Source organism: Equus przewalskii, chromosome 9 (assembly GCF_037783145.1).
Source record: "Equus przewalskii isolate Varuska chromosome 9, EquPr2, whole genome shotgun sequence".
NCBI lineage: Eukaryota > Metazoa > Chordata > Mammalia > Perissodactyla > Equidae > Equus > Equus przewalskii.
Genome location: NC_091839.1, coordinates 19,990,205 through 20,014,887, shown reverse-complemented (window position 1 = coordinate 20,014,887; position 24,683 = coordinate 19,990,205). Strand labels below are relative to the sequence as shown.

General features: G+C 51.7%; 1 protein-coding gene across 8 annotated transcripts in view; it reads left to right on the top strand.

The window, feature by feature from the left end:
• Positions 1 to 44: 44 nt before the first annotated feature.
• The window catches only part of LOC139073542 (cytoplasmic tRNA 2-thiolation protein 1-like), a 28,256-nt gene continuing 3,617 nt past the window's right edge, over positions 45 to 24,683 (top strand). Inside the window, exons 1-5 of one of the 8 annotated variants that reach the window (XR_011522400.1) lie at positions 45 to 162; positions 3,428 to 3,972; positions 14,351 to 14,496; positions 16,826 to 16,965; positions 18,599 to 19,234. Coding sequence is in view for 2 of the 8 variants with exons in the window: in XM_070558343.1 (XP_070414444.1) it covers positions 3,465 to 3,972; positions 10,844 to 10,962 (627 nt within the window). In the remaining 6 variants the exon portion in view is untranslated. Of the gene's footprint in view, positions 163 to 3,427; positions 3,973 to 8,109; positions 8,344 to 10,843; positions 11,111 to 14,350; positions 14,497 to 16,825; positions 18,371 to 18,598; positions 19,235 to 24,683 lie in introns of those variants that run through there. The other 7 variants (XR_011522404.1, XR_011522402.1, XR_011522403.1 and 4 more) reach the window with 7 other exon arrangements.

The window sequence follows — 24,683 nt, the reverse complement described above, 5'->3', positions numbered from 1 at the left end:
GGAGTCACAAGGGCCTCAGGCGGAGCTGTTGCATGGGGTTCTGGGAGCCGTAGGCAAGACAGCCCCAAAGGCCTTGTGGGAGTCGTAGTCTTCGGAGCCACTTCCGTCCCAGGCTTCCGCGGGTTAAGCAGCGTGGACGTCCCAGCGTCGCCTTCTACCCAGGTGAGCATTTCCTCCCGCGGCGGGTCGGTCCGAGGGCGCCCGCTCTTTGTTGCGGTGCTGTGTGAGGGTTGAGGGTCTCTCTGGGGGTGGTGACCGTCACGTCTGTGATTTCCCAACACCTGTATCCCAGAGGCCTTCAGGCCAGGATCCTCACTTTGGACACTGGTCCGACCTCTTGCCTGCCCACTCCCCACCCCCAGACCGGGATTCGACCATCTCCCTGCCCCCGCCTCCAGTTGGGGACGGTCAGGAGGCCCCAACTCTGCCCTAGAACCTGTGTCCTGATAGAAAGATGTCACACGCTATCCACCCTTCTGACAAGCATCCCAGGGGTCGGCATCCCGTCCTCCGGCAGTATTTATTATTCCCTCATGCTACAGATATCTACTGAGCGCCAACTCTGTGCCAAGCTCTGTGTCAGCTGGGAGGAGACAGTGGTGGACGAGGCCGACCCAGTCCCCGCCTTTAGGGAGCTCACAGGACAGCAGGGGAGATAGGCCTGTCACCATGACAGGTAGAGTCGTGGTCAGGCTGCGATGGAGACGAGGAGGCGCTTGACCCAGCCTGGGGTCCATAAGGTCTTCAGGGGAAGACGCTTAAGCACTTCAAACCTGACATGCCCAAATGGAATTCCTAGTGCCCCCCCCCCCCGAAGGAATGCCCCCACCATCCTCCCAGGTGCTCTGTCCAAAACCTGCAAATCATTCCTTGTTCCTCTTTTCTCATTACCCAGCCCTCCAACCCAATCCGAGTCTTGTGCAAGTCCTATAGACTCTACCTTCAAAATGATCCAGAATTCCACCATTTCTTCCCCCTCCCACTGCCCCCGCCGCTGTCCAGGCCACCATCATCTCTCACTGACTATTGCCATAGCTCCTTCCGTGGCCGGCCTGCCTCTGCCCCTGCCGCCGGCAGTCTCTTCCCCATACAGCAGCCAAAAGGATCCTTTTAAAACCTAAGTCAGATCATATCCCTTGTCTGCTCAGAACCCTCCCATGGCTCCCATCTCCTCTGAATAAAATTAACACTCCATATCATGGCCTATGAGTGTCTGATAACCTGCACAGACTCATCTCCTGCTGGGTCTTCCTCCTTCGGGAGGTGGACTCCCAGTCCGGGGTGACTGTAAATGGGGGGGAGAGGAGAGATGAGTTCAGGGTGATCGGGTCCCTTCCTGCTGGGGAGCTGGGTGGAAGGTCGTGGTGTTTTTAGGAGACAAGGAACAGCTGGGCAAGAGCAGGTTTCTGCTGGTGGAGGTGGGCAGCAGTGGGTGGGATGCTGGTCAGTTTTGACACTTGGGATCTGAGAGAAGGACCAGCCGAGTTCCTCAGTGGGGCATTTGGAGGACCAGCTGGGTGGACCTCACGATTCAGAGTCACCTACAAGGAGAGTGAGCTGGGCAGGACCTGAGGACGAGGAAGAGAACTCTCCAAAAGAGACTGCAGACTTGGCAGGAGAAAAGCCAGGAGGGAAGAGGGATGATTAAGTCAAAAGTCAGAGGGAGAAAAGATTTCGAGGGGCGCTGCTCAGCTGTGACAGCGCATGGGCCCTGAAGGCTGCTTGCTGGGCCCAGTGATGGGGGAGCACCCTGGGCAGAGGGAAGGGCCAGTGCAAACTCCTGCAGACTCGAGGGTTCCTGGGGTGTTTGAGAGTAGACGCCTGCATGGCTGAGGGAGAGTGGGGAAAGGGAGCCAGATTGCATAGGGCCTCACAGACCCTTAGCTTTTCCTAAAGTGAGAGGAGACACATGGGAGGATGTGGAGAAGACAGGGCCGGATCCTGCTGGCTTTGTAGAGAATAGTGGCGGGTGGGGGGGTGGGGGGGTTGAGGCAGGGAGACCACTGAGGAGCCTCCTGCCATATTCCAGGAGAGAGATGGTGAGTCAGATGAGGGTGGCAGCCGTGGAGACCGTGAGAAGTGTTGGCTTCTGGGTCTCTTTGGAAGCTACAGTCACACAGGATTTGCTGCATTCCAGTGGGGTACTTGGGGTCTGAGATCTGAGGATGTCCCAGGCCATGCCTCCTCAGTGGGCATTTGGAGGAAAGGTCGGGACTCGACGTTGCCACTTGGGGTCACTGACAGGGAGAGTGAGAAGAGGAGAGAGAATGGGCAGTCTGGGGTCCCGGACCCCAAGGCTTCCAGCCTGAGCACCCAGAAGTATGGGGCTTCCTTTCATTGCAGGAGAAGCAGGTTTGGGAAGAGGAATCAGGAACCTGGGTTTTGAGATGCCCATTAGACATCTGAGTGGCACTGGCCCCTGCCCTCAGGAAGTGACAGACTGTAAACATAAAGTCACAGAAAATGATTCCACACATTTTGGTGAATCCTAGAAGCAGGGTGACCTGCTCAGAGGCTGGAGGCGATGGTGGCTTGGGTAGGGGGACTGAGCCTGGTGGGTTTTTATGGGTTCACCAGGCAGGTGGGACCAAGGAGCGTGTGGCTGGAGGGTTGGAGTTTGGGCTGAGTGAGCTGGGATGACATAGGAGGCAGGGAACAGAAAGGGGCCAAGGATGGGCTGATCCGTGTCTTGATGAGGCCACAGAAGCTTGCGGGAGATTCTGACTCCAGAGGAGAGTTGAGTCCACGGATGGAGGCCCACACTCCCCCACCCCCACCCCTAAATCAGAAGCAAGTCCAGTTGGTCTCCTGGAGACGGTGATCTCAGAGGATGCAGTGGGGACCCATTCCTGGAGACACTATCCCAGCCCCACAAAGTAAAAAGATCCACAAAGATCCAGTTGGTCTTTGCCCCTCGACCCCCTTCTGCTAACAGAGCTGCAGTCCCCTGGACTCCCTCTGTCCTTAGATCACTGACCCCTCCCAAGCTCTCTGAACAGCCCTGGAGGCCCAAGTCAGTGATCTCACCCTGTCCCTCTAATAAGGGCTGTAAGAGGGGTGGCCTCCTTGGAGCTTGTGAAAACTGGTCCTTCATACGCACCCCATCCCTCTAAACAGGATCCAACCTAATTCTGGGTATGACTTACTTATCTCTCCGTCTCTTTCCCCCGAAATTAACTCCATAGGCTTCTTCTCTTCTTGGTGCGTAACGAGTGCAATCCAAGAAGCCTTCCTGGAGGCAAGAGCCTCCTTAAGCCAGAACATATATCTAGCCAACCCCCACCTCCGCAAGAAGCTTAGTGCACCCGCACACACCTGGCCCTGGGTTTGTTTCAGGCAGGGGCGCTATCCAGGCAGCCTCCCAGGAGGCAACGAGCCCTCAATCTGGAATCCACATGTAACCCACTTCCTCTCTCTCCCCGTCCAGGAGAAGCCTACCTCTCCTGCCCCGCTCGGACCCCGCGATGCCAGCCCCGCAGTGCGCCACCTGCCACAAGGCGCGCGCCGCCCTCCGCCGCCCGCGCTCGGGCCGCGCGCTGTGCGGCGCCTGCTTCTGCGCCGCCTTCGAGGCCGAGGTGCTGCACACGGTGGTCGCGGGCCGCCTGCTGCCGCCTGGGGCCGTGGTGGCCGTGGGCGCCTCGGGCGGCAAGGACTCCACGGTGCTGGCGCACGTGCTGCAGGTGCTGGCGCCGCGCCTGGGCATCTCGCTGCGCCTGGTAGCCATGGACGAGGGCATCGGCGGCTACCGGGACGCGGCGCTGGCGGCCGTGCGGCGCCAGGCGGCGCGCTGGGAGCTCCCGCTCACCGTCGTGGCCTACGCAGACCTCTTCGGGGGCTGGACGATGGACGCCGTGGCCCGCAGCACGGCCGGCTCCGGCCGCAGCCGCGCCTGCTGCACCTTCTGCGGGGTGCTGCGGCGCCGGGCGCTGGAGGAGGGGGCGCGCCTCGTGGGAGCCACGCACATCGTGATGGGTGAGCACAGGCGGGCAGCGGGACCCGCGGGATGGGGGTGGCAGGGAGCCAGGCGCATGCACGGGCGAGGGGGCAGGCCGTGAAAGGGGACTGGGGCGCGTGCCCGAGAAGTGGTGAAGGAGAGCCTGGGTGCGCCCTGAGTGGAGGGTCTCAGGGAGGAGCAGGTGTGCGTGCCCACTGAAGGCTGATGGACTCAGTGTGTGTGCGCCCCTGGGATGGGCGTGGTAAGCTTCTGAGTCACTGCCGTCATCTTGGTCACGCACACTGGTGAATAGAGGGGTGAAGAGGTACTCCCTAAGGGCTAGAGCTGTGGTTCTCTGCAGTTTTTTTTTTATTTAAATTTTTATTTTCATAGCAGTAACACTGTATTATAGCTTTCAGATGTACATCATATTTCAAATTCTGTGTAAATTTCATCATGTTCACCACCCAAAGACTAATTATAATCTGTCACCACACACATGTTTCTAATCTCCCCTTTCTCCCTCCTCTCTCCCCGCTTCCTCTATGGCAACCACCAATCCAATCTCTGTTGCTATGTGTGTTGTTGTTTTTATCTTCTATTTATGAGTGATATCCTACAGTATTTGACTTTCTCCCTCTGACTTATTTTACTCAGCATGATATCCTCAAGGTGCATCCATGTTGTCAGAAATGGCTGGATTTCATCATTTCTTATGGCTGAGTAGTATTCTATTGTGTATATATACCACATCTTCTTTATCCATTCACCCTTTGATGGGCACCTAGGTTGCTTCCAAGTCTTGGCTGTTGTGAATAATGCTGCCATGAACATAGGGGTGCATGTGTCTTTATGCGTTTGTATTTTCAAGTTCTTTGGATGAATACCCAGCAGCGGGATAGCTGGATCATATGGTAGATCTCTTCTTAATTTTCTGAGGAAACTCCATACTGCTTTCCATAGTGGCTGCACCAGTTGGCGCTCCCAACAGCAGTGAACAAGAGTTCCCTTCTCCCCACATCCTCTCCAACACTGGTTGTTTCCTGTCTTGTTAATTATAGCTGTTCTGACCGGAGTGTCACCTGTACTTCGGATCACCTGGCTACAAACCGTGGCTACCCACAGCCCACTCTTCAGGTTGGATTAATTTGCTCAAACAGCTCACAGAACTCAGGGTAACACTTAGGTTTACCAGTTTATTAGAGCATATGATCAAGGATACAGATGAACATCCAGAGGGAAGAGATGTCTAGGGCGAGGTATGAGGGGAGGGGTGCAGAGTTGCCAGGCCCTCTCTGGATGTGTCATCCTCCGAGGACCATCATGTGTCCACCAACCCAGAAGCTTTCTGAAATGCCCTGCCCTGAGGGCCTTGTGGGTTTTTATGGAGGCTTCATTGTGTAGTCATGGTTGACCGAGTCATTGGCCATGGGTGATTGATTCAATCTCAAGCTCCCTCCCCTCCCTGGAAATCAGGGGGTGGGACAGAAAGTTCCAATCCTCTGATCACATGGCTGGTCCTCCTGGCATCAGCCCCCATCATTGGGTAGGGTCCAAAAGTCACCTTTCTTAACATGAGCTAGAAATTCCAAGGGTTTTGGGAGCTGTGAGCCAGAAACTGTGGAGGAAGACCACACATCTACGAGAAATATATATTTTAGTCATCTGAAGGACCAAACATATTTCTTGTAAATCACAGTACTCCAGGAGGCAAGTGGCTTGTCCAAGTAAGGCAGCAAAGAAGGATGAGAGCCTCTAAGCCTTGCTTCCTGGGCTCATACACAATCATCTGCACTGGAGAAGCAGGTCCCACCTGGCCAGCTCCCAGAGAATCAAGGCCTTGGGACCCTCCTGGAGGTGGCCTGCTAGAGGTGGGTCTCAGGGTGGCCTGTATGGGCGCCAGAGGCAGTGGTAGAGGTGAGGCCATAGGTGAGAAGGAAGCCAGCCCCCATTAGGGCCCCCCTGAGCAGGGTGAGGACTAGAGGCCAGGTGCCCCGCTGCTCCCCAGAGATGTGGGGGCAGGAGCAGGAGATACCTGTGGGAGAAAAAGGGGAGAAGGATGGAGGGATGAGTTTCCTAAAGTCCACATCTGAGCCTGCTCACAGCCCCACCTAGAACACAGGTGTCCTGCTGTACTCACCCTGCACAACCAGGTTCACGGAGATGTGGTGGGAACCCCAAGGGTGCTGAGCCTGGCAGGTGAATTCTCCTCCATCCCCTAAGACCACCCGGGTCAGCTCCAGGACCCCGGGATCCAAAGGCTGCGTGGGGATCAGGGTCAGGCTTCCCCGGGACCAGCTCACCCTGGCAGAGTAGTTGCCGTCAGTGTCACAGACCAAGCGAAGAGACTGGCCCTCCTGGACCCGCAGGGAGGTGGTATTGCCCAGGACCTCTGGGACTAGGGAGACAGAGAGAGCCATAGGGCAGGGCTGAGAAGCCCTCTCTCCCTCTGCCCTCCCACAGACACAGGAATGGAGAATAGTGTTCCTGAGACAGCATTGCAAGCAAGGGCTGAGCAGGGTGAAGATTGTGAAGTGAGGTGGGGGAAGGAGAGGCAACTGGATGATGCAGGATGGGAGACGGACATCTGAGGAAGAGATGGCCGTGTCTAGACACAGGAGGGACCATCCCAGGAGGAGGACCTTGATGTGTGAACCGTGCAGGGGGCTGACACACGTAGGTCTGACCACCTGGAGGCTTCCACAAGATGATGCTCTCAGCCTCTCCCCTGAGGGCTGCAGGGGGCCCTGGGAGGGTTCTGATCGGGGAAGTAAGAGGGTCAGGTCTGGGGTCCAAATTCTGGCAGGTGGAGGAGGTGAAAATGGAAGCTGCCAGTCCAGAGAGGGGGCTGGTCCTGTCCAGGTCTCACTCATTCCAGGTGAGAGCAAGAATGGAGGCCTAAGGTGGGGCTGCAGCCATGGGGATGGAGGAAGAGACGGATTTGAGACATTTTCAGGAATTCAAGTTTTCAAAACTCACCAAGTCATGGGAAGTGTGGGGTGACATACAGAGATGTCTGAAGTCACTTCCAGCATATTGACTCAGGTGACTTGAGTGGGAGTGGCCTGGGAAGGGGGAGAGCAGGACACTCAGGACCATCTGGATCTGACAGGGATTTGTGACTGTCTTCAAGGCGGAGGTTGGATTGCAAACACCAGCGTGGATGAGCTGAGCTGCAGGGTGATGCAGAAAGCAGCCAGAGGCTGGTGCAGAGTTCTGGGGACTCAGTCTCCTTGTGTGAGATGGAGATGGCACAGTCAGAGAAGAGGAAAGGAATCAGGGAAAAGATGTCATGGGACCAAGAGGGGAGAGGGAAGGTCGGGAGAGAGAAGCAACTAGAGGTGACGGTGAAGGATCAAGTAGGAATTCCCAGTGACCCTGCCAGGGGATGGGAGGGGGGAGGACAGAGGCGGAACTAGAGAAGGGATGAAGAGTGAGTGCATTCTGTCCACCCTCCACTCTGTCCCCTGAATAGACTTCTGAGACCTCACTTCCACCCAGGCCTCTCCTACCTGTGCTGTTTCCCCGGAAGACGTGGACAGTCAGGTTCTGTGGAGCACCTGGAACAGAAATAAATAAGGGGCCTCCTGCAGTAGGATGGGGTGGCCATGAGCCAGGTGGTGAAGTGCGAGTGTTCTCTCCATCTCAACACTGGCCATGTCTCTAAGAACAGTCCCCAGTACGCCACCCAGACCCTGCCTCCCCCTCCCAGGAGCAGGAGGGACCGAACAGCTGTAGGGGTCTGTGGGGAGAGAGAGCAGAGGGATCAGAAGAGCCTCTCTCCTCCCAAGGACCCAGGCATCCTTCCCCAGGTGTGTTCCCACTCACTGGTCACAAAGAGGCTCAAGGAGGCTTGCAGGGAGCCCAACAGGTGCTGAGCTCGGCAGACGTATTTCCCATGGTGCCCCAGCTCCACCCGGGGCAGCTCCAGGACCCCAGGGTTCGAGGGTGAGGAAGAGCTCAGGCGCAGGCTCCCCCGGGTCCAGCTCAACATGGCAGAAGGGTTGCTGTTGGCGACACAGACCAGGCGCAGGGACTGGCCCTCCTGGACTGGAAGAGAGGAGCCGTTGCCCAGAGTTTCAGGTCCTGGCAAGAGAGAAAGAACGCTGAGCCCAGGATCTCATTAGAGGCTCTCTCTCTCTCTTTCTCTCGCTCTCTTTCCTTGCATCATGTAGATCTGTTTCTTCTCTTCCATTGCCCGATGGTCTCATAGCACCTGCAGTCAGCCCCCAAGGGGACAGGGCTTGGAGCAGGCACTGCAGCCTTTCCAAGGGGCCGTTGTGCATTCTCCTGAACAACTTTGGTCCCCACACCTCCCGTGTTGGACATCTGTGCTGATGCAGATCCCAGATTTGCCTCTATGAGCCTTGCCATTTTGCCTTTCAATAAAGGTTCACTAAGATCTATCTAATTTAGCTGTGTCTGAGGATTCACTGTCTAGTAGGCAAGATACCCAAAAGCTGGTACTCACAGAGCAATCTGATATGGTTTATGAGGGGGACAAATCAGGCTGAGGGAGCCCTGAGGACAGGCATGCGTTGAGACTTTCAGAATATGGAAGGCTTCCTGGAGGAGGAGAGCCTTAACCAGAGCATGAGAATGCGTTGAAACTGGCCAGAGGATGATGCTGATGGAAGGACCTTGTGGAGGGAGGTACAAGAGGTGCAACTACAGCTGAGGTGTGAAATGACTTGCATGCTCAGGGAAACAAATACTTCTGCAAGGCTTGAGTGAGTGAGCATGTTTGGGAGTGTTTATATATGAGGCTGCTAGGAAAAAAATTATAGGAGATTTAAATGTAATATTAACCTCACATTCAGGGAAAAGTCAGAGGCATGAATGAAAATATTGGTAAATGCCACCAGTGGTTTACTAGTAAATGCGTAACAACCTGTTCATTGAGGGGAGAAGAAAAGCTCTGATTTGTGTATTTGCCAATTTTCTTGGTGTAAATACTCCCATTGTAGCCAATTCCAAGCACCCAATTTGAAGTCACTGAACCCAGAATTTGGAAAAGATGGACATAACTGGCTCTTGCCAACTATAAGAGCCAACATCAGTACACCACTAAATGCAACAAAAAAAATTCCCCATTTTCGCCTGATGAGGTCACCATACACTAAGTTAAAAGGCCATCAAAAGACTAGAAATAAATCCTCTCAACTAACACATAGCTGACGTCTTTAATATGAAAAGAGCTTCTTCAAATCATTAAGAAAACGTCCACAAAGAAATACAAATGGTTCTTTAACATAATGGAAGATATTCAGCCTAGTCACAAAATGATGCTGCAGCGTAACATGACCATGAGTCCACTTAGGATCAGCGAGGACAGACACGCTCAGAGGGCAGGGGACACACTGCAGGGGGGAGGAGAAGCAGAACCACCTCCGTGCAGTGGGATTGGCAACATCTGTAAAAATTACACACATACCCTTTGATCCAGGACTTTCCTCTCTACAAAATTATCTGACAGACACACGCACAGATGTGGGGAATGTTCGTACAAGTCATTCTGTGCAGTATTATTTGTCTCAGAAGACCGGAAATGCCATAGTTTTCCACCAGCAGGGGACCAATTAAGTACTTTCTAGTATAATATTCTTCCAAATGGAAAACTATGGAGTCACCAATAAGAATAAAAACGGTTTCCTATGTACTGATACAGAGGATCTCCACGATAGGCTAAGTTTGAGAAAAAGGCAAGTTCAGTTCACAGAAATGTATCAACGTCAGTTCCTTAGTCGTGACAAAAGTGCCAAGGTGATGGGAGATTTCAACAATGAGGGGTGCTGGGAGAGGGGTTATGGAAACTCTCGGTACCGTGTAAATCTAAAATTGCTTCACACGAAAAATTTATTGAAAATGATAATAAAGATGCAGAGCAGTGTGTATAGTATCATGTGTACCTATGTGTGTGTGTTTAAATGTATATGCCATGAAGATGAATGAAGATAACCAAGAGGAAAGTACGCAGGTTCTGAATACTCTTTTATTCCCACTAAATTTTGCTAAGGACTGAATTGAGTTTCCCCCAAATTCATGTGTCAAAGCCCTAACCTACAGTGTGATGGTATTTGGAGGTGTCTGGAGGGACCTTTGGGAGGTGATGGGGGTCAGATGAGGTCATGAGAATGGGGCTCTTATGATGACATTGGTGTCCTTATAAGAAGAGACACCAGGGAGCTGGCTCTCTCAGCCCTGTGAGGACACAGCCAGGAGGTGGCCGTAAACAAGACAGGAAGAGAGCCCTCACCAGGAACCTAATGGCTGGCACCTTGATCTCGGACTTCCAACCGCCAGAACTGTGAGAAATAAATTCCTGTTTAAGCCCCACTAGTCTGTGGCATTTTGCAATGGCAGCCTGAGCAGACTGAGGCACATTTTACGTTTCCTGTTTTAGACACTAACATTAAAATGATCCAGGGAAGCTGGAGGAGGAGGCAGGGTCCAGATCCTAAGGGGAATGAGGGCAGGATTTGGGATGAGGATGTGTCCCTGGAATGGGGACAGCACATCCATTGGACATGGAAGAGGCCATGCAAACCCCCTGAGAGCAGGGTCGGGGGTGAGACCAGGTTGTAAGCTGATGATCGAGTGGGGGCTTCCCCCATCTGCTGTGCCCACACCTGGCCTGAGCCTTTCTCCCGTCTGAGCTCTGAACCTCAGCCCTGCTCTGAAGGGAGGAGACAGACCCCGCTTCCACCACAGCCCCTGAAGAGGAGAGGTTGCACCCTACCTGGGCCTTCTTTCCAGAACACGCTGATGGTCAGGTTCTGGGGCGCATCTGGACAGACAGACATAATTGTTCCCTTTTCAAGGACAGGAAAGTGGGTGTTGGCCCTTTCCCCACAGAACTTTAGAAATAAGAGCGGATGGAGTCGGTTATGCTCTTTCCTTCCTCCCCAGAGCCAGCTTGCAGGACCCAGCACCCACTATCCTGGGCTCTGCCTCCCCGTTCCCCTCCCCAACACCCACTGCCCTCAGGGACCCGGCCACCCTGGCCTGACACTCACAGGACACGTTGAGCTGGATGGTTCTCTCTGCGCTCACACCAGGTCCGGGTAAAGTCACTCGACAGGTGAGGTTGGTGCCATGGTCCTGGGGCTGTGGGGTGAGGGTGAGCACCGAGGTACGGGGAATCTTGGGGCCCTGGGAGGTGAGGGCCACCCCAACCCAGGAGAAGGTGGGGGGGCGTCCCCCTCTCACAGGCCCATGGTGCAGTACAGGTAATGTTCTTGGGGTCGCCAGCTTCTAGGGTCCCCTGGATGTGGATGTCAGGTGTCTCTGTCAGAGCTGAGCAGGAGAGAGACAGAGACCAGGCCTGGAGGTGGGGCCCCCAAGGGTGACCCTAAGAACAACCTCTGCCTCAGGGCAACTGTCTCCTCCCCACCCAGCCTCAGCATCCTGTCCCCCTGGGTCCCTTCCAGGATGAGGAGCAGGGGTCCCCTCCCAGCCCCACCCTGGGGGCTCGCAGAACCCATCCACGTGTCCTCTCCTTGTCCCCATTCCTTACCTGACACAGGCACAGAGAGCTGGTTCTCTTTGTAATTATATCTCGGATCAGACCCTCTTTCCACCCTAAAGAAGTATTTCCCCTCATCTCCTCTCTGTTCGTCTCTGATGTCCAGGGAGCAGGTGTAGTTCCTAATGTCCCGGAGGAGGTGGAATCGTCCCTGGGTCTCCACCTGCTCTTCACGATCTGGGCTGTTTGTGGCCACAGGAGCACCGTGGTCTGTATTTGTACCTTCTCGGAACCAGTAGCCGTAAGCTGGGTCAGCATCACTCCATTCGTCCGAGGGATAGGAGAAGGTACAGGCCACAGAGACACACAGGCCCGCTTGCACCGTCACAGACTCCTGCACTCGCAGCTGGAATCTCAGGTCATGAGCCTGGGGCCCTGGCCACCCGTCCCGGCTCTCTTTGCCCCACTCTGCTGCCCACAGCAGGGGCAGCCACAGCAACAGCAGCAGCAGCAGCAGCAGCAGCAGCAGCAGCAGCATCTTTGGGGGGACGAGCCACAGGGCCTTGGTGTCACAGGACTGAGAGGAAGCCCCAGTAGGTAGCCCCGGCTGAGGTCAGAAAGGTGATTGACCGCAGAAGGAGAACTTGACACTCACGTGCTGTTGGAGCTGGTCTGGTCCTTGGAGAATAAACAGTCCTACTTTCCAGATGGGGACCCAGTGGGGGTCGCAAAGAGCAAGGAGGACCCGACCCTCTTCTCCTGGCTCCCTCCCTGTGACCTGTCTCTCTCGCACAGCTGTCCACAACAGGAAAGCAGGCACTGCCTGGACAATCACAGCCTCTAGATGAGGGGCCGTCCCTCCAGCAGTGGGACGCAGGAGGGGCTGGTGGTGGAACCTCAAGGGGAGAAAGAGGGGAGGGGTCCCCCACCCCTGGGTGAGGGAGGTGGTGACTGATGAATGAATGAACACGACCATCGCCTCTCGAGCATCTACTCCTTTCAGGGGAGTGGAGCCAAAGGGACAATGGGACAGACTTTGTCTCTGTCCTGGAGAACGTCTCTAACACCCGAGGAGGCAGAGCAACCCCAGGCCCTTCCAGCTCCTGTCAGTACAGTGTGTGATGGTGGAAGCGCAGGTAGGAGCTCGTAGGAAACGCAATTGCTCTGTGCAGCCAGAAGCTGAGCTCCCAGGTGTAAATGGCCAGAGTGGCGAGATCAGCTCACAAGGTGACCCCCATGCGTGGTCCGGGGGCTTTCTGGGCTGCCCGCAGCCCTCTGATCCTGGCATCCTGGTGTTGACTGCACAGGCCAGGCCTGAGATCCAGGTAACTGGAGCAAGGTGACAGCACAGCATGACATTGACGGGAAGCTGCAGCTTTGGAGTCAAGGCCTGGCCCTGCTCCCCTCTAGGCCTCACTTTCCTCACTTGTCACATGGAGGGGTCCCCAATTCTCAGCCGTCGTCGGTGAGAGAATCCAGTACGATGACGGAGGTGGGCAGTCCTGCAGGTCAGTGCCTGGCCCTGCCCATTCCTCAGTGGTCATTCTGAGTCAAAGCCTCAGCGAGCAGCTCCAATGGTCAGCAGCGCCCTGGGACTTCCTTATCTGAGGCCTCCAATGAGGGGGTCAGAGGCATGGACTCTGCAACCAGATGGCCCAGGCTTTAGCCTGGCTCCCTAATGCTTGCTGTGCTGACTTGGGAAGGGGCTTAACCACTCTGTGCATAGTCCAGTGCCTGTGCTCACAGGGTGTTATGGGCCGAATCGTGTCACCTCCAAAATTCAGATCTTGAAGCCCTAAACCCCAATACCTCCAAATGTGACTGTGTTTGGAGACAAGCCTTTAAGGAGGTAATTAAAGTAAATGAGGTCATTAGGAAAGGCCCTAGTTGAATAGGACAGGTGCCATTACGAGAAGAGGAGATTAGGGTGCAGACATATACAGAGGGAAGACCATGGAAAGACACAAGGAGGAGCAGGCGGCCGTCGGCAAGTCAGAGAGAGAGGTCTCAGAAGGGAACAGCCCTGCCAACACTTTGATCTTGGACTTCGAGCCTTCAGAACTGGGAGAAAATGAGTTTCTGTTCTTTCAGTCATCCGGTCTGTGGTACTTTGCTATGTCATCTCGAGCAAACTATTACACGGGGTCCCCAAGAAGATAAATGTGTTTGTGCAAGTGAAGTGCTCTGCGTACCCTGCTCTGGCCCACAGGGGACACAGTCCACTCAGCGGCCAGTGGCCAGTCTGCAGGGTGGGGCCATATTGAGGACGGGAGGAGAAAAGGAAATGGAAAGTTCTGGCAACTGGAGGAACCTCTGCTGCTCCTCCGTGCACCAGCTCTGAGCTCCGCAGGCCCCTTGCTTCACCCTGGCCATACTTCCCCCCCTCTCCCCAGGACAGGACGGGCTCCACAGGCCTCTGCTGGGGCTGGTCTCTTTGCTGGCTGAGGCTGGCGCTGCTCTTGCACCATGGGGCCTGTCTCCTGTGGGGGCCTGGAATTGGCCACCCCAAGATATGTCTCTTTGACATGATGATTATTTGGGACTGTTACTTTGCAGAGAGGAAAACAACGGAAAAGTAGAATTTACTTACCCTTTGTAAGAGACATTTACATTTGTAAGGAAATCTCCATCTGTAAAGGTCCCTCCCTCTCTGTACCAGGAAGAACAGGGATGACCTTATCTCTAGAAACTCCTATCAATACAGAATGCAAGGACTTAAATCTGCATAATAATCTTATTCCTGTTTCTGGCAGCCTCCTGTAACTGACTCCCCCAACCCCCAACATCCTCCTTTGTCTTTAGCTGGATATGATATTTAAGGTGGGGGCTTCAGCCATTTTGGCGAATTGCTCAGTTTGCCTGAGCCTCTCCCATGTATACATGTTATAAAGCTTTGTTTAATTTTCTCCTGTTATTCTGTCTCATGTGAATTTAATTCATTCTCCGGCCAGAAGAACCCACAGCAGGTAGAGGAAATGTCCTCCTCCCCTAACAGTTTGGCGACTTGGACGGGATAAAATTTCACTGGCTGGACACTGTGCAGTGCTGGACTGCTGCAGCCGAGAGATCCCGGACCCCTGACGAGAGCCAGCAAGAGGTAAGAGTTCTTACCACATCAGTCCCCCGGATCTCTGCCTGCAGGCTCCAATGGAAGCAAGAGTGCTGAGTTTTTTGCTCTTCTAAATTTAGATTAGCAGAAGAAAATGCTGGTGAGGCTAGCTTCTCAGATTCAGTGACTCTAGGATTTGAGTACTCACTGGTTGTAGATCCTTTTCCTCCCAGAGATAGACTTTTCCTTGTCTCTGTCTTTTTGTTGTTTGTCATAAGACACAGGCATCTCTATAAGCCTGTTGTCTGGGCTTTTTGTCTTGTTCTATGTCTTGAGAGCTTGGTTTTGTGACCTTTCTGGTCTCCTCCATCAGAGGATGCATGTACTAGGATGCATCTTGGTGGCCAGTTGTGTAGACTGGGGTCCCAGGACACACTCTTTGTCCAGCTGTGTTAGCTCTCTGGGGAGTTTGTCATAAGAGGCCCCAATTGCTTTCATAAGGGGCCTTTGTCATCTCAACCTTTGTTGCTTGCTGTGCAATGAAGGCCTTTACTTTCTTAGACTATTTTTGGGAGTGAACTTTCTAGATCTCTTTTGGGGACGCCTCTTTGTGTCCTTGGTTAAGCTTTGGTTGAGTCGCTGTTAAGATCCTACTCAGCGATTTGGCCAGACGATGGATCAGTTAAATTCGGAAAACTTTTAAATTGGGGGGAGAAAAATTGTGAAAGCTCTCATCATAATTTTTATTGGTATCTATGAAAAGGCCAAGTTAAAAAGGAAACACAAGAAAATGCTGACTAGGTTTAAGACCCTGATTCAAGTTGTAATTGAATTGATGAAATATAAAGGTCTAAGTGTTGATAAGATTGTAAAGGTTGGAATGCTTGAGCTGATTTTCTTTATAAAGAGGTTATGTCAACTTTGCCTGAATATGTTTTAAAATGTCTGGCTGGGAATACTTCCCTATCCAATAATAGAAGACCAAGACCTATTAAGCAAGTTCTGGCCATAGGTCCTGTCCCCATGCTGCAGCTCTTCACTGCCCATGGGCCCATGGCCCCCATGCTATTTGAATAAAGGAGCACTACTTCCAGACCTTGAGAGTCCAAGAAATCTTCCCTTTGACTCCTTGACTTGCTGAGCCTGCTTGCTTCACCAGCTTGTGAGCTGAAGTTCTAGTCTCCTTGTGCCTTTCTCTTTCTCAAGGATGGATCGAAATTCACTTCTCCATCAGGAACCTTCTTGGACAGCTGTATGAATCCACATTTGCTGCCCATGGCTACTCTATGGGGCAAACTGTGGCAATCAGCCTGAAAAGAATCAGTATCTTAAGCCTGAGAGTGATGGAGAATGAATTAATCCATTCCTTCCTGGCTCTATCTCTAACATATAAATTTTACATGGGCACGGGTCAACCACTTAAGTCATTAGGACAGTCGCCAATCTCCAAGACTCCTGTGACAGGTTTATTTTCCTAAGGCTGGATTGGCATCCCTCCCTATGGCTCCTGACCACACTCTGAACCAAGGGAAAGTCCCAACCAGGACTCCTGGCCACTTACTTCCTGCAGGTCTTCACGCTGATGGGAGGCACCAGGAACTTTGACACAGGTCACTCTTTTGAGGCTGGAGTGAAGGACTAATGCAGGTTGAGGGCAAGGTGAGCCCAGGAGCCTTCATAATAAGACTTTGTAACAAGGTCCCCTCCCATGCATCTGGGTGTCTGGAACCAGACTGGTAACACGTCTGCCTGGCTCGGGGGCCACCAGCTGGACTCTCACCACCGCTGCACATCCTGACCCTGCTATAGGCCCTTTCAAACCCTCCAGGTCCCTCTTTTCCACCTCTTGGCCCACATCCAACCCAGCTCACATGAAGAAGATGAGGCAGAGGCAGAGAGCAAGCAGTGCATTGACACAAGCTCCCTTGTCAGCCACTTGAATGATTCCTGCCAGTCGTCTCTGGTTCCTCCGCAGAGAGGAGAGGCTTGGAGTGAACTCCAATCTTTTTGAACAGGTATGTGTCTTCTCTTCATCATGTAGAGAGGGGAACCCCGCCCCCACCATCCAGGGTTCAGCCTCGGGGTTCTCCCTCTCATCATAGGACCTTAGCCTTCTCCAGAAAGATACGGTCCCTGTGACACCTTCTATCCATCCCCACACTCCTGTCCCACAGAGTCCTACTATTCTAGGACCTAGGTTCTTCTCCACCCAGGGTCTCTCTGCAACAGACCCCAGACCTGGCTGAAGCAGGAGTGTGAGGCTCTGGGTTCTGTGGCCATTGCAGAGAGAGACACACACAGAGCCCCAGGGGATGCTGAAAGACTTTATCCTTCCTTCCAGGGAGGGAGTCTGAATCTCCTCTCCTGTCCTCCACAGGTCCCATCTCTCAGGGTCAAAGGTGATCTTTCATGCCTCCAGTTGGGGGTGAAACCTGGGAGCACTCAGACCATCAGGTCAGATCAAGACAGCTCTCCTGATCCTGCCTGGCCCTGCCTCCCAGGAACCCAACACCCAGGGTGAGGGATGTGTCTCTGGCATCAACTGTCAACAGTTTGATGGGTGCCTCTGAAAAAGCCTCGGTGGGACTCACTGTCCAGCGCGGGGACCACATGCCATTACCCATGGGAATAGAGCAGTGGAGGGAGCTGGGCTCCAGAGAGAAATCAGGGCGGCAGTGGGAGATTGACGTTAAAACATGGCCTAAAGTTATTTTGGGGACAAAGAAACTACTCTGTATGATACTATAGTGATGAATACATGTCAATATATGTTTGTCTAAATGTATAGATGTACAACACCAGGAGTGAACCCTAATGGTCCCTTACAGGGTCACACCAGCTGCAGGGAAATTCACCTGACAAGTGAGGTTGGTGCCACAGTCCTGGGGTCCAGGGAGGTGAGGATAGCTGATATCCAAGAGAAGTTGGGGGGTGTGACCCATTCACAGGTCCAGGGCACAGAGAACGTCAGGTTCCTGGTGCATCCGGACTCCAGAGTCCCCAGGATCAGGATGTCTGGCATGATGGTCAAGGCTGGTGAGGAGACAGGAGACACAGGGATCAGGAAGGAGGGTCTGAGGTGCGACCCTGAAGGAGGCCTCAGACTTTCGTCCAGCTTCTCTCTCTAAACTCCAACATTCTGTACACTCGACCCATCCAAAGAGGAATGTCTCCTCCCAGTTGTGCCCTGGGGCCCTTACATCCTCCCCCTGTGGTGTCTCTTGGAGCCTGCTCCTTTCCTACACACACACAAAGAGATGGATAAATACATACATCAATATTGTACTTCCTCTCTCCACGTTAAAAAAGTGTTTTCCATGATCCATCCTCCTGGCGTCTCTGATGTCCAGGGAGCAATCGTAGGTCCAGGGGTCCCCGAGGAGGTTGAATAGGCCCTGGGTCTCCTCCTGCACTTTTTAAGCAGCATCGTCTGTGGCCACTGGAGCATCCTGGTCTGTTGGCCCCTTCCTGGAATCAGTAGCTGAGAGCCAGGTGGGGTCAGTCCAGCCATCCCTCGGGGAGAAGACAGTGCAGAGCATCCACAGGCGCAAACCCTCTTTCACTGTCACCAACTCCTGAACTTGCAGCCTGTAATTACTGTAATATTGCCGGATCTTCCTCTGGCCCTCAGCCTCCTCCCTCCACCAGAGCAGGGCCAGCAGCAGGAGCAGCAGCAGAAACACGTGTGGGATTGGCAGTGCCAGCATCTGCCAGGGAATGTTTGTTTCTCAGGGTTCTCTCTCAGGAACTGAAAGTTGCAAGACTTACAGGAGACTCCAAGAGGAAGATGAGGGTAACACCAGAACAGTGACCCTCCTCAGAGAAGGAGCTCCAGAACCACACACGGTCAGGTGTAGGAAAGCCCATGGAGTGAACCTCCCATCCCCACAAGCCCACTCCTGGAGACCCTGGACCAGAGATGGTGAGAGCTCACTCACATGCACATCGCATGCAGAGCCTGAGCCCCATCTCCTGCTTCCTTGTGGATGCCCTTCTCCTTAGAGGGTCATTTTCTGCAAAGTGAAAATGAGTTCCTTCTAATCAGACTTCCTGAGTCACGGGCTGTAGATGTCTGTGGAGATTGGTCCAGCCAGGGGAGGGACTCAGGGACACAGAAGATGAGGGAGACTGACTGTCCTCCCTCCTTCAGCTTCCACATCGTAGGGAACGGCTCTCTGCTCATGAGGTCACACACTAGATCTGGATGCTGCTCCAAGAGTCACTGTCCAGTGGGGAAAGGATACGTGTCCTAGCACCTGGAGCTCCCTGTGACCAGAAGACATGGAGACACGTGCTGGAGACACAGAGTGAGGAAGGCCAGCCTGAGGGTCGTCCACACTCAGGGATGGTGAGGATTTTGTGAGAGAAGAGATGTGCACCTGAATTCACAGGAGGTTATTTTAACTGTGTGGTGGGGGCTGGGAGGAAGTGGTGGGAATCCTGGGAGGTGGTGCCTCCTCAGACCCATGTTGATGTTCTTTAAACATTTCTTGGGGCCAACATAGGACACATATAGAGAAGTGTCCCCAAAAGAACAGCTCGGTGATTCATCACAAAATGAACACCCTCCAAGCAATAGAATGTTGGGAGCACCCAGGACTGCCCCTTTGTTCCCACTCCTTATCCACACCCCGCTCTCTCCAAGAAGACCAGCCTCCCTATAATAACAATTGATTCTTGCTTTTCTCTGTAGTTTTGTCATCCCAGCATGTTGCCTTTAATAATATGGCTTTGTATAAGCTTTTCTTAAGACTTTGTATACAAAGAAAAAATTACTGCCTGTTTCCTTCTGTTGAACTTCATGATTCTGCCCATCCCATATTATCCTCTTCCCAGAACTATCACCCAAAACCCAGAGTAGAGTCAGTGCTGTGACCATGGAGAAGGAAAGTGCAGGTATGAGCACGCGTAGACACTCCCACACCATCACCATTTCCTGCATTTTAAGCTGGAATCTCATTCTGCAGCCCCATCCTCCTCCAAGGACCCCTGTCCTGGCCACTCACTGTCTCCCAGCAGGGCAGCTGCAGCATCTGTGGTCAGAAGGGCTGGGCTGGTACCAACCCTGGGAGTTCCTGGACTCTTAGGTATCGTGTACTCAATCCCACTCACTCCCTGACTGTGCTGGAGATCCTCTCCTAGCTACCAAGTCCTGTCCGCTGTGACCAACCCCCCACCTCTGCCCCAGAAAGGATCAGACTACCGCCTATAGGGGGCGCTCCCTGCTTACCTGCTCCTGGGGATCCCCGGAAAGGGCTATGGTGCTGTCCGTGGTGCTGATTCAGAGCTGAGCGCTGACTTTGGCAATGTCTGCAGCTCTGTGGAGGGATCTGACCTCAACAGCACGGGGACCTTATCTCTGGAGTCAGCAGGGTCAAGATGCCGGGTGTTCTGGGGAGGGCTCAGGTTTACCTGTAAAGAGGGACTTGGGGAAGGAAGAGATCTATGGTTCTCCTCCATGTACTTCTGTCCACCCTCAGGAGTGTCCTGTGGAAAATACCAGGCTATTGTCACCAGTCCGAGGGCAAGGAAGGTGAAGGCACTGTGCTGCCCCTTTATATATGTGTCCCCATTTAATTTTCCCTAGGTTCCTGACAGAGAGGAGTGATCACTCTCATCAAATAGGGGAAGCAGATGACACTCAGACAGGTGACTAGGTGTAGGAACTAGTCTTCAAAGACGACCCCAAGCAATCTACCACTCCTTTATACAAAGATGGGCTCCTCGCCTTACAAGATAGAGTGTGTTATATTCTCCTCTTGAAGCTGGATTGAGTCCATGACTGCTTTGACCCATAGAACGTGGAGGACAAGATGTTCTGAGCTTCATACAGCTCAGACATTAAGATGCCCTGGCAGTTTCCACTCCTGCCTCGTGCATTTTTGGGCATCTGTGTAAGCAATCCAGGGCAGCCTTATGGAGAGAGATGCTACATAGAGGAACCCTGAGGGGTCAGATGTCTACCCCAGTCACTGCCAGCATTCCACCACATCTGCCTGAAAGATCCCAAAGCAAAACTAGGAGTGAAACTGCCCAACTTTCACCCTTATATTCCTGCTTCCAGAGAAGAAGTAACTTTTCAATCAGGAAATTTTCGTTGCCACACTACAAACTTCTGATTCTTTCCACTTGAGCCCATGTAGAAGTGTATGGCATGATGTTTTCTTCATCCCCTCGTTTGGATTTTGCTGGTGAAATTTTAATTCCTTTATTTGAAATGTCCTGTTTTCATTGAATACATGATGGGACTTGGCACTCCTCGCATCAGGCTAAGTTGCCAGCAGGAACTTGCATTTTCAAGGGATGAGGAGCCAGCACACAATGAACACATACCTCATACCAGGACCTGTACACAGTGCTTTACATGTGTCACAAGACACTTGTGAGATGGGGCTTCTTGTTTACCCACTTTAAAGAGCAGGAACATAAGGCACAGAGAGGTAGAATGACAAGGTTTCCTATTGTCACTCTCTTAGTAAATGGAGAAGCCAGGATTGAGTTCAAGTTTCTCTTATTTTAAAGCCGTATATTTTCTCCATGGCAAAGAATTCCCATTAAGTCATTTCTAATCCATTGAATAGAGAGAAATTTACTCCATGAGAATCAGTGCTTGGAGTCTCTCCTTCCCAGAGAAGCTCTGGGTTCCCGGACCTATGTGTCCTCTGTCTTTTCAATACTTTGTGCTGAATCTCCCATCCCTTGGCCCCCAAGCCTTCATCTTCTCATATCTGAGGTAATTTCAGTGGAACTCTTGGGTTGACTATGGTTTGATCTGGACAGTTTGTGGGCAGAAATCTGACTGTGGGGGAATGAAGACATCCCATGTATGACCTCATCATTCCCATCATGTGAGCTTGGGAATGCAGCTCTGCTAAGGAGTGGCAAAGACACCACTACAAACTAGTCAGAGAAAAAAGATCCTTTCTTACCTGTACCATGTTCTTGAAAGGCCATGATGTCCACAGGAATGGAATGTCTGGACTGAAACATAGTAGGTCCCTCCTTTGTGGTGAAGGGTGGAATGAGTGTTGGTCCTCCTCATTTCTAGAGCCACAAAAACAGCAAGGAAGCTGAGTTCTGGGATTTCTCTTGTCCTTCTCCTCATTCTGGTCCCCAGGAACCGGGCACTGAGTATCCCAAGCCCTGAACTCTCCTTGGACTCCCTCCTGCACTCAGGGTGCTGGGAGTCCTGGCCCCACACTCATAGGAGACATTGACTTCATTGTTCTCTATGACCGCACAAGCTCCAGGAACCTCATGCATCAGGGTAGTTGATACAATTCCTAGGATTGTGAGGTGGTGACCTAAAAATGAGGTGTTTGTCCAGATCCTTTATTTATTGTGATATAGTGAACAAATCCCTCGACTGAGCCTTATGTGGAACTAATTTGCTTGTGATCCAACGAAGGTGGCTCAGCACACAACGACATGTCTGTCTTCCCAAGGCAGATTGTAGACCTGATGAGCTCCAGGCAAACAGGTGATGCTCTCCAAGGTGCTGAACTATGGCCAGATTCTGAGCTCCAAAGTCACCCAGTCCGAAAGGAATCAGACCCCTTAAGCTTGGGATCTAAGACTTGGGCCCTGAAGACAGCCATATAACCTGGGGTGTTGAGAAGTTATGGCCTGCCTACAAGAAAAGGATTTGGGGATAAGAAGACCCTCTTATCTGTGGGCTGGGGTTCTCTTATACTTCTCTTTGGTTCCGAGTTCACCATTAGGGACTCTTCTGCATGTCTGGATGACCCTAGTTGCCTAAGGGAACTAAGGATACTGAGATTATAAGAAAGACTTTTAGACCTAATATTGAAGAAACCAATAGAGACCTGAAGAGAGAAAGATTCCAGGGAGGGGCCTTTTGTATAGAATTTGAGAAAGGCAGTGAAAGGAACTCAGGGGAGGGGCCATCAGTTTCAAAAATTAATTATTATAGCAGTGAGAAGTATTCATAATTCTTATGTACTGAATGCCAGTCCGGGGGCTTAGTGGTTAAGATTCTTTGCTCTCACTGCCACACTGCAGGTTTTGTTCTTGGTCAGGGAAATACGCCACCCATCTGTTGGTTGTTATATTGTGGCAGCTGCAAGTTGCTGGGATGCTGAAAGCTATGCCACTGGTATTTCAAATACCAGGAGGGTCATACACAGTGGACAGTTTTCGATGGAACTTCCACACTAACACTTAAGAACGAATTGGCCATTGATTTAGGAAAAAATTGGCCGTGAAAACCCTAGGAAAAGCAGCAAAGCATTGTCTGATACAGTGGCAGAGAATAAGAGGATGATGCAAAAGCGACTGGGCTGCATTCTGCTCTGCTGTACACTGGGTCCCTGGAAGTCACAAGCAAGTTGATGGCACTGAAAACAAATGTACTATTATGTTTCAGGAAAACTTTAAAAACATGCTTTCTCAGAAGACCTTGATAGGTATAATTTATACCTACTAAATAGAATATTTTGATGTAGAACTTAGAGAAACCAGCTGACTTTTCACTCATTCTTGAATGGTGATTGATCATCTTCTCTGTGTCCAGCACCATCCCACACATGAGGTTACATGGTGCCCACAGTACAATCTATAACATCATCAACACCAGGTCCCACTCCCCAGAGCTGACAAAATTCGATTACCATCTTGGCATGCTGCCTTCTTTTTTTCAGGACATTTTTTTTTTCTCATCTTGATCCTATAGGAGGTATGATTTTATGTCATTCTATTTTATTTATATTTCTGGGTAACTTCCAGCCTCCTAAATTACATTCTCATTGTTTTTTTAAGAGGAGATGTGCTATATTTAATTAATCTCTCAAATGAGGTTGGGCATTTATTTTGTTTCCACACTATTTTGAGTGAATGTACTATAATGTCACTGCCCTTGGAGATTATCAGTTTTTCCAGTTCTTTCTCACTTGGTAACTGGAGCAAATTTCCAGAGCAAAGATCAGTAGAGATCACACTCCTGATTAGAACTTTCAGTGGACCATAAACTCATTTTCTCTACAACAGCATTGCTCAGCCAATTTCCATCCTGAATGTCCTAAACTGATGAAGCTCACACAAGAATCCCACACTCTGGAGTCCAGGTCCTTAGAGGCACATGGAGGAGTTGAGGGAGGTAACCAAAATCTGACTGTTGTTAGAAGGAAGAAAGGCCAATGGATTTATGAAAAAAAAAAAAAAAAAAGCTGTATTTTCCCACAGTATCATTTCCTTCCAGTCATCTCTTTTTCAACTTCCTCAAACAAAGCATGCAGTGAGAAAATGGAGTTGTGGAATGATCAGTTTTGGGGTTTCTCTCTTCGCTAAATCTTCCTGGTTTTCTGATGAGGAATTAGTCGAATGCTCCAGGTTTATACAGTAATATGTCGATCACAAGTGACAGGATACTTGTCTATCCAAGCAAAGGACAATTTAATGAGAAGACTCCAAGGACTTCAACATCATTAAATAAGAACAAAACCACCTGTTGGGAAAGACAGTCTCCTGAGTCCCTCCCACTCCTACAGGTCTTGCTGGGTCTGTCCATAACATGATGCTGCAAATGCTCCTTACGTGGCCAAGTTCTCAGGGCTGTGACTGGAGGGAGAAACCTTGAGAGACGAGGTCATTTCTCCCTCCAGGACAAGAGCAGGCTCACTTGCTGCTGGCTATGAAAGTGGTAGATTCTGAATTTGCTCATCTTTGCCTCCTGGGGACCGATTGGCCTGACTCAGAGCTTTCTCTGGGACGTAACATAATCTTCTGCACTGCTCTGTGAGCCAAAACAGACCCAATACTTGTCCCCACGGGCTCACTGTCTAGCAGGATGGGGAACATTGAAGATGCCATTATAGAAGACATCAGGACAGTTAGGAAAGTGCTGGGGTCAGAAAAAAGACCTGGGCTGGAGACAGAGAGTTTTCAAGCAACTGCATGATTTTTTTTTAAGTTTCTAAAATATTTCTTGGGTGCTTATTATGTATGTATTGTCATTGGTGAGGAAAATACACAAAAATACCTTCACCCAGTATCACAGGTCAGGAATAGACTTGCCCTTGGGAGTGGATAGCGAAGAAACAGTGTCCAGGCAGGACTCAGACTTGGGCACAGACAAATAAAAAAGAGAGGGCAATGCTAGGTCTGTTTCTTTCTCCTCCAAGAGCAGGCTGGGGAGGGAGAGAGGGAGGAGGAAAGAAGGAATGGAAAAAAAGAATGGAAAGAAAGAGGGCAGGAAGGAGGAAGAAAAAGAAAGAAAA